The 14,306-nt window shown below is 50.5% G+C and overlaps 1 protein-coding gene across 1 annotated transcript in view; it reads left to right on the top strand.

The window, feature by feature from the left end:
• The first annotated feature begins 7,429 nt into the window (after positions 1 to 7,429).
• The window catches only part of TNFRSF10B (TNF receptor superfamily member 10b), a 49,586-nt gene continuing 42,709 nt past the window's right edge, over positions 7,430 to 14,306 (top strand). The window contains exon 1 of the mRNA XM_030816973.1: positions 7,430 to 7,718. Coding sequence (XP_030672833.1) covers positions 7,461 to 7,718 — 258 coding nt within the window. The 5' untranslated portion in view covers positions 7,430 to 7,460. The remainder of the gene's footprint in view (positions 7,719 to 14,306) is intronic.

Genomic DNA, 14,306 nt, shown 5'->3' with positions numbered 1-14,306 from the left:
TCATCATGAGACAAGTCTTTTTTTCTATTTCTTATATTGCAAGCTCCATCTCTACTGGTATGTGCATTTAATGACATCTAACTACAGATGCCGCACAGCCACAATGGTTTGCCTCATAGTTTTTTAACTTTAGAACGGGATTATCTGGTTATTACCTGTATTTTCAGTTTAGGGTATTTTTGACTTGATGAGATTATCAAGACACAGCCCTATGCGAAGTCATGAGTATATGAACTTATCAGGGTTCGACTTAAAGTTTTGAGCTTTAAGATATGATTATTGGGGCTTACCCCCACCTTAATTAGAGAAACATTTGTATTGCTTACTACCGTATGCTGTACATCTATTTTCCACCTTTTGTATAATGATGTAAACATGGAAAAACTTTAGGAAATGTACTTATTAGGCTGTTTACGTGGGTTGCCTGGATGCAAATCAGCAGTCAAAAACGACTAGAAATATAACTAGTGACGAAGGGAGAAATCCTCCCTCTGTGGGAGGCACTGACTGGGTTCCAGTTCTCCCTCCTGCGCCCTGAGACTGGACCAGGGTTTGATGGCTGGTAACTTCTGAAGGGCCAGTCTATCTTACTTGATAATTTTAGAGGTATATAGCCGTGTTTATTTATAAATAAATATTTATCTATATTTATTTATAAGTAGATGTTTACATATGCCCAGGATTTTGAAGAGCCTGGTATCTTTGGGAAGCCATGTGTCTGGTTTGTCATGCTGGGACAGTCATGGAACTGCCTCTTCCTGCTTGTCCACAGCAGATGAGGACAGTGAGAATTAAGTTAGATCTGAGACTGCGAAGAGCTTCTCTTTCAAACGCCATTACAGTTGAACGTTAGTGAATCTTGAGCCTCCTTTGGGCTCAGGGCAGAGCGAGTGTTTATCTGCCCCGGCATCTGCCATGGCATCAAGAGGGAAGAGTGGACGGTGCTTGGGAATGGTGTGAAATGGTTGCCGACTCAGGTGTGGATGGGCCCCTCTCGCTTCTGGTGGTCTGTGACCCTGAGTCCCTGGGATGCCTTGTAGGGCAGAGATTCCTGAGCTGCGTTTTAGGGTACAGATTCCCTATTTGAGGAGCTTGGCCCCTCTGTAAGCATCTGACTCATCTCAGAAATATCAATTTTTAAACACTGTGACAACGGGACCTAAAATGACTGACACATTTGTCCTTGTGTCATGTTCCATTATTTTATTTAAAAACCTCAGTAATCATTTTAGCCTCTTTCCAGCAAACTCTTCTCCACAGTAGTCCAGTCGTGGTAGGATAAATTAGGATGTAGTCATTCTAGGGGTTTCAGTCTTTTCCATCTCAAGGCATTTTGTGTTTTGTTCTGGGACTGGTTTAGCTGGGACAAAGTTAGAACTGCCTGAAGATCACACATTCAGTGTTGTGTCCGTGTAGTTTTCAGAGGGGATGGCCTTTCCGGTCTTCTCACTTTCATCCTCTCCCATTTCCATCTGGCGTCCCACACCTTGTCCCCTGCACTTCTGGAAGACACAGGGTGCTGCTGCCTTCTGGTCTTTGCCTTTGCTGGGCCTTCGGTGCAGGACACTCAGCCTCAAAGCTCAGAGGGAGCCATTCCGGTCCCAGCTCCCTTGTCCCTTCCTTAGAGGCCTTCCTTGAAGATGCGTCTAGACTGTCAGTCTTATCAGTGTTTAAGCTTATTCCTTTAAAGTAAGCTTCCTGAGAATGTGAAATTATTGGGGTTTTTTGGCGTTAGATGATTTGTTTAGGTTTTGCTTTATACCCAGGCCAAATAGTACATAACACCTGGTTATATATGAAATGCTGATATGTTTATGACCGAAATAAATGTGAAACCTCATAAAGAGGTGTGGTGTTCGTTTTTTTCCATGCCCCCCTCCTCCTGTGACACAGCTCTGAGTGACAGGAGGCCAGGGCTTCGTTCCTGCTGGGACTCCTTACTTATCCCTTCTCTGCCTTCAGGCTTGGCCGGCCAGGCGGGGATGGGGGGCGTGGTGGGGGTGTGGGGGGCGTGGCGGGGGGATGTTCCTGCCTATGACTCCCTGGATTTTAAAGGGCCAGGTTCTTGGCTACTGGAATTTGCACCTCCTCCCTGTTTCTCTCCTGTCTGCTCCTCCCTCTGGGGAGAAGGACACCAGCCCTTCCCTGTATCCCCATCAGTGGACCCAGGTTGCTCAGCACTGCAGGCACCTGGGAGACCCATTTCCCGCTCCCCTTGCCCTGGAGGGCCCGCTGTCCCTCTCATGCACAGCTCCCAGGAGGCCCAGGCGTTCCCCCATGCTGTCTGTCTTCCCCAGAGGGGAGGTGGGGCTGTTCCAGCCACTCACTGCTTCCCTCCTGCACTGCCCATGGCCTCACTTGGAACCCTGGGCTGGGTGAGCTGCATGGAGGCTGAGCAGCCTGTAGAGGGCAGCACACGCCAGAGCTCCCCAGCCAGCTGCTCTGGAGGCGGTGGAGGGGAGGCAGCCACAGCCCTGGAGACCTGGACCTGGACAACATGGCTTCCCCCAGGGTTGGAGCTGCTTGTCTTGCCACCGCCTGCTCTCTCTCAATGATTTAACCCCTGATCTCCAGGTCTTGGCGCCGCGCAGCCGTGGCAGAGGTTGTCTTTGTTTCAAGTTTGCTCTGTCCCAGACCTAAGCAGCGTTTTCCTGGAGCCCACCCCATGGCCAGGCCCTCTCAGCTACAACATCTTTCTCAGGTGAGGCGACTCCTGAGCTCTGAGCCCACAGCCCCACTGCCTCCTGGCTCTGCCCCTCCTCCATGGGACTGCATCTTTTACGCCTAAAAAGGATGTGGGCGGTGAAATTTGGGTCAGGGTCAGAAAACAGGGGCAGCCAGGCACGGTGGCTCAAGCCTGTAATCCCAGCACTTTGGGAGGCTGAGGTGGGTGGATCACGAGGTCAGGAGATCGAGACCATCCTGGCTAACATGGTGAAACCCCGTCTCTACTAAAAATACAAAAAATTAGCAGGGCGTGATGGCGGGTGCCTGTAGTCTCAGCTAATCGGGAGGCTGAGGCAGGAGAATGGCGTGAACCCGGGAGGCGGAGCTTGCAGTGAGCTGAGATCATGCCACTGCAGTCCAGCCTGGGCGACACAGCGAGACTCCGTCTCCAAAAAATAAAATAATAATAATAATAATAAAGTATTCAGGGATAAAGAGAGAAAAATAAATTTAGATTGTATACATATGTAAAATACATTTTAAAAGGTAAGCTTGTCTTTTTTATTCCTTAAAGGAGCAGATATTAAAAAAAAAATAGAATAACTCATCTTTTTAGCCTCCACATATTTACTTGCTTCTTCACAAGTTACTTGGTCTAATTCAGTATATAAGTAACTGACTCTCACTGCTTTTTCTGTGCCACGTAAAACTTGCATTGTATTAATTTGTGTGCTTTTCTCCTGTGGACCTGTCTTATGTCAATTTAATCCTCAGGCCCAGCCAAAAAAAAAAAAAAAAAAAAAAAAAACCCTTAAAGGGAGCTTAGCTTCCCTCCATGACCCTCAATGGTGGCTGTAATCAAACCACATCTTCCAGGCGAACAATACCACATCCTATGGCCTTGCAATGGCATGGCCTCCCTCCAGCACGGCCTCTGTGGAGGAGGGGGAGGCAAGGGTGGTGAGATCTCAGGCCTCCCTCATGCTACCTCCTATTAGTTGTATGACCCCTGGTGTCACCTCTCCCACACTGTAGGCTCCAGGGAGTAGGATTCACATGGGGTTCATTTGTCCTCCCTGCCTCCAGCAGACTCCAGGCACAGGTGTTCCCAGAGTAAAGGGCTCACTGTCTGCTTCCTGGGTGAATCATTCTCCCCACAAACCCATGAGGTGAGTGCAGTGGTGGCTTCAGCTCACCGCCTAAGGACAGGCTCCAGGCTGTAGCACAGGGAGGGCCCTGTGGACTCTGCTGAGGAACCATACGAGCTCCCAGAGGCCAAGTGCAGGATAGAGAACAGAGAAGCAGCTGCTCAGAGAACTCTAGCCCTGCAGAGGCCCAAATATGGCTGCTATTATACAGAAGGTGAGGACAAAAATGCTGGAGACATTGCTCCTGAATCTCATTTTGCCACTTGTAAAACAGGGAAAACAACCCACCCTCATGTCCCCAGGTTGTTAGGAAAATCCACTACATGAAGATGTGCAGTCTCTGGCTGGCAGCAGGACACCAGCTGCCCAACAGCACAGGCTCAGGGCATGGTACTGTCCCCACTGTCCCCATCCTCAACCTGGAAGCTAGCACCTTGCTGCCCTGCCACTCCTGGATACAGGACAGAGAACAGGAACTGGGACTGTGGTCTCTCAGTAGAGACTGGGTGAACAGCCATCTGTGGCCACACGGATTGAGATCTTTCCTGCTCACTTTTCAAACTGGGGCACAGGCTGGGTGCCCAACAGAAAGACAACTGGAAGAGCGGCAGGTAAAGCAGGCCATGGCCCTGCAGTGCCATCACTGTCCTCATTTGAATTCTGGCTCCTCTGTTCCTCCACAGCCCCTCCGCATGGCGCTCCACCCCAGTCTTCAGAAGTTTCTGCCTCAAGCTCAGGGAGCTGGTACTGAGGTGCAGGTAGGAGAAGGTGCAGCCTCTGCTGAGTAGAGGACATGTGCCCTGGGGATCCAGAGTCCAGAGTGACTGACACCAGCCCTGAGGATGTAATTTGTCCTCCCAGACCTGTTAACAGAGCCTGCAGAAGTTTACACAGGGCTGCTGGAGATTTTTATCCCCTCATTTTACAGGAAGGAGCTGGGGCCATGCCAGAGTCACTGAGCTGGACCGGGAGCACGGCAGGGCCCAGCCATCCACAGCCCCCAATTTCAGTACTCTCTAACAACCTGAGAGCCTGAGCCTTCGGATCTTCTTGATTCCTACTTTGATAAAGAGACGGATGGGGTGGAAGGACCTGGCATAGAGATTGGACCAGTCCAGCACTGACAGAGCCAGGACCTGGGGTCAGGAACTGAGCTTAGCTCCAGGCTCATCTGAAGTCACCCTGACAGCCTGAGGATGGAGACCTTATTTCCATTCATAGGCATGGCAGTTGGCAGGGCCTGGCCCCAGCTGAGCACGGTTTTCCAAGTACACAGCTGGGAATTAAGTCTTCTCTGCCGCCCTCCCCTGCAGTCTTGCCTGGATCCCCCCGGTCATCTACTCCCAGTACCAAAAACTCCTGTATCCTTGAAAATCCCCAGTACTGAGAGGTGACAGCATGCTGGCAGTCCTCACAGCCCTCGCTCGCTCTCAGCGCCTCCTCTGCCCGAGCTCCCAGTTTGGCGGCACTTGAGGAGCCCTTCAGCCCACTGCTGCACCGTGAGAGGCCCTTTCTGGGCTGGCCAAGGCTGGAGCCCGCTCCCTCAGCTTGCAGGGAGGTGTGGAGGGAGAGGCGGGAGCGGGAGCGGGAACCAGGGCTGCAGGCGGCACTTGCAGGCTAGCTGGAGTTCCGGGTGGGCGTGGGCTTGGCCGGCCCTGCACTCGGAACAGCCTGCCGGCCCCGCCGGCCCCGGGGCAATGAGAGGCTTAGCACCCGGGCCAGCGGCTGCGGAGGGTGTACTGGGTCCCCCAGCAGTGCCGGCCCACCGGCTGTGCGCTTGATTTCTCGCCGGGCCTTAGCTGCTTTCTCGCTGGGCAGGGCTCGGGACCGCCATGCCTGAGCCTCCCACCCCCTCTGTGGGCTCCTGTGAGGCCCGAGCCTCCTGGACGAGCACCGCCCCCTGCTCCACGGCGCCCAGTCCCATCAACCACCCAAGGGCTGAGGAGTGCGGGCGCACGGCGCGGGACTGGCAGGCAGCTCCACCTGCAGCCCCAGTGTAGGATCCACTGGGTGAAGCCAGCTGGGCTTCTGAGTCTGGTGGGGATGTGGAGAACCTTTATGTCTAGCTAAGGGATTGTAAATACACCAATCGACACTCTGTATCTAGCTAGTCTGGTGGGGCCTTGGAGAACCTTTGTGTCCACACTCTGTATCTAGCTAATCTAGTGGGCAGGTGGAGAACCTTTGTGTCTAGCTCAGGGATTGTAAATGCACCAATCAGTGCCCTGTCAAAACAGACCACTGGGCTCTACCAATCAGCAGGATGTGGGTGGGGCCAAATAAGAGAATAAAAGCAGGCTGCCTGAGCCAGCAGGGGCAACCCGCTCGGGTTCCCTTTCGCACCGTGGAAGTTTTGTTCTTTTGCTCTTTGCAATAAATCTTACTACTGCTCACTCTTTGGGTCCACACTGCCTTTATGAGCTGTAACACTCACTGCAAAGGTCTGCAGCTTCACTCCTGAAGCCAGCGAGACCAAGAGCCCACTGGGAGGAACGAACAACTCCAGACACACCGCCTTAAGAGCTGTAACACTCACCGCGAAGGTCTGCAGCTTCACTCCTGAGCCAGCGAGACCACGAACCCACCAGAAGGAAGAAACTCTGAACACATTGAACATCAGAAGGAACAAACTCCGGACACGCCGCCTTTAAGAACTGTGACACTCAGAGCGAGGGTCCGCGGCTTCATTCTTGAAGTCAGTGAGACCAAGAACCCACCAATTCTGGACACAGTACCATGAAGGAATGAAAATACATAACAATGTGATGTATCATGTTTTATTTCCTAGAGTAGTGACAAATGAAAGCTAAGTGTAGCAAAGGTGCAGGGACACAGGCACATTTATGGACTAGGTGTGAGTGTAAGCTGGGTTCAGTGGTCTTTTGGCCAACGTAGTGAACCCCCGTGTCTACTAAAAATACAAAAATTAGCCAGGTGTCGTGGTGCAGGCCTGTAGTTCCAGCTACATGGGAGGCTGAGGTGGGAGCATCGCTTGGACCTGGGAGATGGAGGTTGCAGTGAGCCGGGATCACACCACGGCGCACCAATCTAAGCCACAGAGAGACTGTCTCAAAAAATAAACCACAAGGAAGGAAGGAAGGGAGGGAGGGAGGAAAGAGAGGAAGGAAGGAAAGAGCAGGAAGGAAGGAAAGAAGAAGAAAGGAAAGAGAAGGAAAGAAAGAAGGAAAGAAAAAAGAGAGGAGAGAACAGGAGCGACAGGTGCCCCTGGGAAGGGGAGAGGATCAAGACGTGCCTGGAAAGCGGACTCTGAACCTCAAGACCCTGTTCACAGCCAAGCGCGCGACCCAGGGAGGCGTCAACTCCCCAAGCGCCTCCCTCAACTCATCCTCCCCAAGTCTCGGTGCCTGTCCTGGGGCGGACAGGACCCAGAAACAAACCACAGCCCGGGACGCCGCCGCCAGGGCGAAGGTTAGTTCCCGTCCCTTCCCCTCCCCGCCCCACTTGGACGCGCTTGCGGAGGGTTACGTTGACGAGACTCTTATTTATTTATTTTTTGTCACCAACCTGTGGCGGAATTTGCAGTTGCATATTGGCTCTGATTCGCCCCGCCCCGAATGACGGCTGCCGGGGGGCAGTGAAAGTACAGCCGCGCCGCCCCCAGTCAGCCTGGACACATAAATCAGCATGCGTCCCGGGAACCCGGCAATCTCTGCGTCCACAAAATACACGGACGATGCCCGATATACTTTAAGGGCTGAAACCCATGGGCCTGGGAGACTAAGAGCGTTCCCTACGGCCATGGGACAAGGAGAACAGAGCGCCCCGGCCGCTTCGGGGGCCCGGAAAAGGCGCGGCACAGGACCCAGGGAGGCGCGGGGAGCCAGGCCTGGGCTCCGGGTCCCCAAGACCCTTCTGCTTGTTGTCGCCACGATCCTGCTGTCGGTGAGTCCCCGCCGCGGTCCCTGGTTGGGGAAGAGCGCGCCTGGCGCCTGGAGGGGGCAGGGAGAGAGGGGGACACGGCGGTGGTGCGTGGCCCGGGTCGCCTGCGGCCGGGCATGTCCGGGCAAGACGCACCAGTCGTCGGAATCGGGGGAAGAGCCGGGTCCCCGCGCTAGGCAGGAGCGACCCGGGCCGCGAGGGAGCAGAGCGCGCGCTCCACTCGGTGTAAATTCCCGAATCCAGTGGGGGAGGGCAACAAGGTGGGAATTCCCGAGTAAGCTGCGTGAAGCCACGGAGAGGTCGTCGGACTTTGATTTTGTTTTCTTTTCTTTCTGTTTCTTTCTCTTTTTCTCTTTCTTCCTTTCTTTCTTTCCCTCCCTTCCTTCCTCGCTCAGTTCCTGCCTTAATTTCTTTTTCTTTTGCGCCTTCGAATGAATTCCTAAAGGTGCTCATTGCAGATCGCTTTGAACCTGCGGCCAGCGAAGAACTCCCCTGTGGTCGCTGCGGCCCAATGCTTCAGTTCCGTGCGCGGGAGCCGTCGCGGGCGCAGCTGGAGAGGCCCCTTCCCCTCCTTAGCGGCTGCGCCCCTACGCGTGCGGGGCCGCTCGTCGCCAATGCCACTGCTTGGGGTTCCTTGGGAAATGAGATTTAGGAGAAGGGAGTCTGGCACTTGGGGCCTGACCTGCTTGATAATAGCAGCTGCACTTTGGTCTGGGAAGAGCCTTTCTTGCCACCTCTTGGCAAGTGTCTGTGATAATCGGGAAGGGACAAAGAGTCGGCTTTGTAGGGAACAGCATGGTGTGCTCAGCGCCTGGAACAGCGCCTGGGGCCAGGAGAGGTTGTGAATCATCACATTTACAGAGGAGGAGACCGCAGCTCAGAGGGGCTAAGTGTGTGGGCCCAGACCTAACTCAAGACTGTACAGGGAGAGGAGGAACAGTGAAAGGAAGGTCAAGAGAATGCTGATGTTGACCTAGAAGAATGTCAGTGTGAAGCACTGGAGTTTTATGGGATATTGTTACACACCTCATGTTGAGTTCACTGTTTCCACCCCACACCACTGTGTGTCCTTGGTCTCACCTCTGAGTGGAGGGAGGACCGAACCGTCATGGTGAGGAGAGTGTACAGAGGCATCTGCTTCCCCCTCCTGCTGTGGTTTCTGTGGGCCTAGGTCCCCGCGGCATCTTGCCTCTCTCTGGGTGGTGGATCTTTGGTCTCTGGCTGCTTTTAAAGATTTTTCTTAGCACTGGTTTGCAGTGATTTGGTTTGTTTGCTCTGTTGTGGGTTTTTTTTTTTTTTTCTATAAAGAATTTCTTGGATTTTTGGCTTTAGACTTTTATGTTCTTTCTACTTGGAAGATTTTTCTGTAAAGAAAGCCACAACTGGGTTGTGTTGAATTTCTTGGATTTGGGGTTTTAGAGTTTATGTTCTCCTTGGAGACTTTTCTGTAAAGAAAGCCACAACAGCCGGGTCTGGTAACTCATGCCTGTAATCCCAGCACTTTGGGAGGCCGAGGCGGGCAGATTACATGAGGTCAGGGGTTCGAGACCAGTCTGACCAACATGGTGAAACCCCGTCTCTACTAAAAATACAAAATTAGCTGGGTGTGGTGGTGGGCACCTGCAATTCCAGCTACTTGGGAGGCTGAGGCAGGAGAATCACTTGAACCCGGGAGGCAGAAGTTGCAGTGAGCAGAGATGGAGCCACTGCACTCCAGCCTGGGAGACAAGAGCAAGACTCCAACTCAAAAAAAGAAAGAAAGAAAGCCACAACAGAGTTATGTTGAATTTCTTGGATTTGGGGTTTTAGAGTTTATGTTGTTTTGGTTTATTTTGTTTTGTTTTAAGATGGAGTCTCACCTCTGTCGCCTAGGCTGGAGTGCAGTGGTGCGATCCCGGCTCACTGCAACCTCTGCCTCCTGGGTTCACGCCATCCTCCTGCCTCAGCCTCCCGCGTAGCTGGGACTACAGGCGTGCACCACCACGCCCAGCGAACTTTTTGTATTTTTAGTAGAGACGGGGTTTCACTGTGTTAGCCAGGATGGTCTGGATCCCCTGTCCTTGTGATCCACCCGCCTTGGCCTCCCAAAATGCTGGGATTACAGGGGTGAGCCACCATGGCTAGCTGAGTTTATGTTCTACTTGGAAGATTTTCAGCCATTATTTCTTCAAATACTCTGTCTCTTCTGGTGACTGAGATCTTATTACATTTACGTTAGAATGTTAGATTTTATATCAGAGCTAACTTAGTATCTGTTCTTTTTTCTCCCCCATCATTTTCTATGTTTCACTTTGGATAGTTCCCAGTGAGGGCTCTTCAAGTTCATTGATCTGCTTCTGCAGAATCTAACCTGCTGTTAATCTCATCTACTGTATATCAGATATATATTTTTTGAACTTTAGAAGTTCTCTTTTGGCATTTTTAATATCTTCCATCTATTTCCTGGTCATCTTTGTGTTTTTCTTTTTTGAGACAGGGTCTTACTCTGTCACCCAGGCTGGAGTGCAGTGGCACAGTCAGGGCTCACTGCAGCCTCAACCTCTTGGGCTCAAGTGATCCTCCCACCTCAGCCTCCCAAGTAGCTGGGACCACAGGCACTTGCAACCACACCTGGCTAATTTTTGTATTTTTAGTAGAGACGGGGTTTCACCATGTTGCCCAGGCTGGTCTCAAACTCCTGCGCTCAAGGAATCCTCCCACTTTGTCCTCCCAAAGTATTGGGATTACAGGCCTGAGCCACCATGCCCAACCTATGATTTTGGTGGTGGTGTTTTTTGTTTTCCTGTTTTTTAAATATCCTTGAGTATATTTGTAAGCTTTAGATGACCTGTTTTAAGGTCTTTAATCTATCAACACCATTATATCTGTTATTACTGCCACTGTTTGTGTTGATTACATTTTTTTTCCTGCCCGTAGGGACATTTTTTTTCATGCATAGTAATTTTTTATTGCATGACATTGTGAATTTTGCTTTCTTGGGTACTGAACATCATTGTGTTCTTTCAAAGTCTATTGGGTATTATTCTGGTCACAGTTAGAAAACTGAGGATCAGTTTGCTCCTCTTATACTAGCTTTTAACTACGTATAACTATATACGTTGTGTTCAGTTGCCTTATTCAGGGGCTCATTTAGTTAACTACTAAAGGTATGGTGGTTGACTTCTGATGGTAACTAGCCAGCACCCCTGGCATGCGTTCTGTCCACTGTGGGAAGGGGAACATGCAGATCTCCCAGCCCTGAGTGGTCCACAATCTAGTCTGTCCTTCCCTGGGTGGCTTCTTCTCAGGCACCCAGAGTCAGTCTCAGCAGACACTGGACATGTCCTCTGCAAGGATCCAGAGTCCTCTAGGCAGCTGCTTCTCCCAGTCTCTGCCCTGCACTTGGCCTCTGGGAGTTCCCGCCTGTGGTTCTCAACAGAGGCTACAGAGCTCTAAGGGTTCTTTCCCCTGCTGTAGCTAGAGGCTGTCCTTACGCAGTGAGCTGAGGCCACAGCTAGTCTCACTGCCTGTGCTTGGCGGCAGGGGCAGGAGTGATTCATTCATCAGGTAGAGGAGGAGCCCTTTACTCTGGGAAAATCTGTGCCTGGGTTGGGGAAGGACAAATGAGCCCTGTGTGAATACTGCTCCCTGGAGCCCACAGTCTGATGGAGCAGGTGACAGCAGAGACCTAAATAACTATCAGGAAGCATGATGTCCCACCACTGTCACCTCCCCCACCTCCAGAGTGGCTGTGCTGGCTCCAGAGATGTCATCCCTCCATATTTGACTGACAGAGGGAGGCTATGCAGTCCCAAGGCTCCAGATCATGGTAGTTTGGCCGGGATAATATGGTTTGGTTAAAATCAACATTGAGGGTAATGATTGTACTAATCAGAGCATGTGTTTAAAGCTCTGTGTTCTAAGCACTTTCCATACATATTAACACTTTCAGTTCACATAACAACCTCTGCAGGAACTGTGATTATCCTGGGCAGTTTTAAGGATGTGGGTGACTCAGAGAGGAAAGAAGAGGTTACTTGGGTTAATTTTTGACGAGAAATATTAGCAGGTGTTCGTCTCAAACTTGGTATAAAGCAAGGAGCCTGAATCACAGGGGGGTGAGTCACAAGACAGGGAAACCCCGCCAATGACTCATGTCCGGGAGGCGGCAGGGTCCCTAGAATTCAATGGGACAAGAACTGAAATAAGCCAAACCTCTGGCCTCCCTTCTTCTTGTTTTCCTTCTCTCTCTTAACCATGCCCATGGACACCCCCATGAGCCCATTTCTGTGGCCCAACACAGCCGTGCATCTCTGGCCGCATGCCCATTCTCCCTCAATCAGAGAGGCCCGCAGACAGCACAGCCTCGTCCTGCACAGCAGAAAGAGTGAATGGTGATGAGTGGCTCTATATTATTTCAACTCTCCTACATTTTGTAATCATATTACAATATTAATTCAGCAGTACCGCTCTTGTTTTTATTCCCCTCCCCCATTACACTGGCTTCCTGTCTGTCTGGAATTCTGTCTGTGTGAACTCTTTCCTCTATGTCCATTACTGTCCCTGCCACCGATGGCATTTGTCACTTCTGCCTGGGCAGCCCCTCCAGACTCTTTGCATGTTCGTGGACTTTGGGGTTAATGATGGCTGTGCCTCAGCTCCTGTGAATGGAAACTGCTAAGGAAAGGAAGGGCCGTGCCGTGTTCCTGATACTCCACGGCTCCTTGCATACGTGGTTGCCAGGCACCTCATGCCTTCCATGAGTGAATGAATGAGTAAAGTGGATTCTAGGAAGCTGCACTAACCCAGATGTTGTGTCCTCAGCCTGCTCGTAGAGTGTGTTAAACGTGAGAGGTGGGGAGTGTGGCAGGCAGGCTGAGGACAGAACAGAGGATCTGAATAGAGTGCGGAGGAACACCCAAGTCCATTGTCAAGTTTTGACCAGGGACATCCCTCATCAGATCCGCCCTTTAAAGATCATTGTTCACCCAGTGGAGAGTGGCTTAGATGGGTGACCTCAGGTGCGGCCTGGGCAGCATATGGGATGGGTCCTAGTGATTAGGGTGAGGGTCAGGTTGCATTATTGTGAAGGAGGCCAGTGGCAGCTAAGGCGGATCTGAGGGAAATGATGATAACGCAGGCTGGTGATGCAATGGGTTTGGTAAGAAGAGGAAAGAGGCCGGGCGCGGTGGCTCACGCTTGTAATCCCAGCACTTTGGGAGGCCGAGGCGGGTGGATCACGAGGTCAGGAGATCGAGACCACGGTGAAACCCCGTCTCTACTAAAAAAAAAAAAAAAAGAAGAGGAAAGAGGTTTGTGGTGGATTCTAATGTTTCTAATCTGAGACTTGGGTGAGGTCAGGAGTAAATGGGCATAAATGGCTTTAAGAATTAGGAACCTGAATGTGTTATTGGAGACAGTATGGACACGTCATTGCTCACAGACCTGCAGTACACAAAATGCTAAAATATTTCAATCTGAATAGAGATGAAATGAAATGGAAACACGGATATTTTTCTTTTTTCTTTTCTTTTTTTTTTTTTTTGAGACAGTTGCACTCTTGTTGCCTAGGCTGGAGTGCAATGGCGCAATCTCGGCTTACTGCAACCTCTGCCTCCCGGGTTCAAGCGATTCTCCGGCCTCAGCCTCCTGAGCAGCTGGGATTACAGGCGCTTGCCACCACACCCAGCTAATTTTTGTATTTTTAGTAGAGATGGGGTTTCACCATGTTGGCCAGGCCAGTCTCAAACTACTCCTGACCTCAGGTGATCCACCACCTTGGCCTCCCAAAGTGCTGGGATTACAGGCGTGAGCCACCTCGCCTGGCTGGGAACATGGATCTTAAGGAAAGAAGGAAGATCATCAGGAATAGAAATATTAATGCACACATAAAGAATGATTATTTCCTCTTAATTTCTTGAAAATATTCATTATCAAGTAATATAACACTTTGCAGGGTTTGTAACATATGTACATGCCTGAGACAACTCTAGCAGAAAGAATGAGTAGTGGAGATGAATGAATCTGTATCATTTCAAGTCTCCTACAGTTTATAATATTACCATATTAATTCTGCCATACAACTCAGTAATAAAAAGGAACAGAATACTGATGCACATGAAAATATGACTGAACTTCAAAATAATTATGCTGAGTGAAAGAAGCCAGACAGAAAATCATATATAGTATCTGATTCCACCTATGATATTTATAGCCAGAAATGGTTTAATTAAAAAAGAAGGATCTTAAATCAACAAGTTTACAAATATAGGAATTAGAAAAAGAATGAACCAAACCCAGAGTTAGCATTATAAAGGAAATAATTATTAGAAAAGAAATAAATAAAACGAAGAATAGAAAAACAGTAGAGGCCGGACGTGGTGGCTCATGCCTATAATCCCAGCACTTTGCGAGGCCAAGACAGGAGGATCTCTTGAAGCCGGGAGTTTGAGACCAGCCTGGATACGGCAAAACCCTGTCTCTACAAAAAAAAAATACAAAAACCAGCCTGGCCTGGGGGAACACACCTGTGATCCCAGTTACTTGGGAGGCTGAGGTGAGAGGATCACTTGAGACCCAAAGATGTAGATTGCAGTGAGTCAAGATCACATC

The sequence above is a fragment of the Nomascus leucogenys genome, chromosome 8 (genome assembly GCF_006542625.1).
Source record: "Nomascus leucogenys isolate Asia chromosome 8, Asia_NLE_v1, whole genome shotgun sequence".
NCBI lineage: Eukaryota > Metazoa > Chordata > Mammalia > Primates > Hylobatidae > Nomascus > Nomascus leucogenys.
Note: the sequence above shows the minus strand (reverse complement) of the source record. Positions and strands in the feature narration are given on the sequence as shown.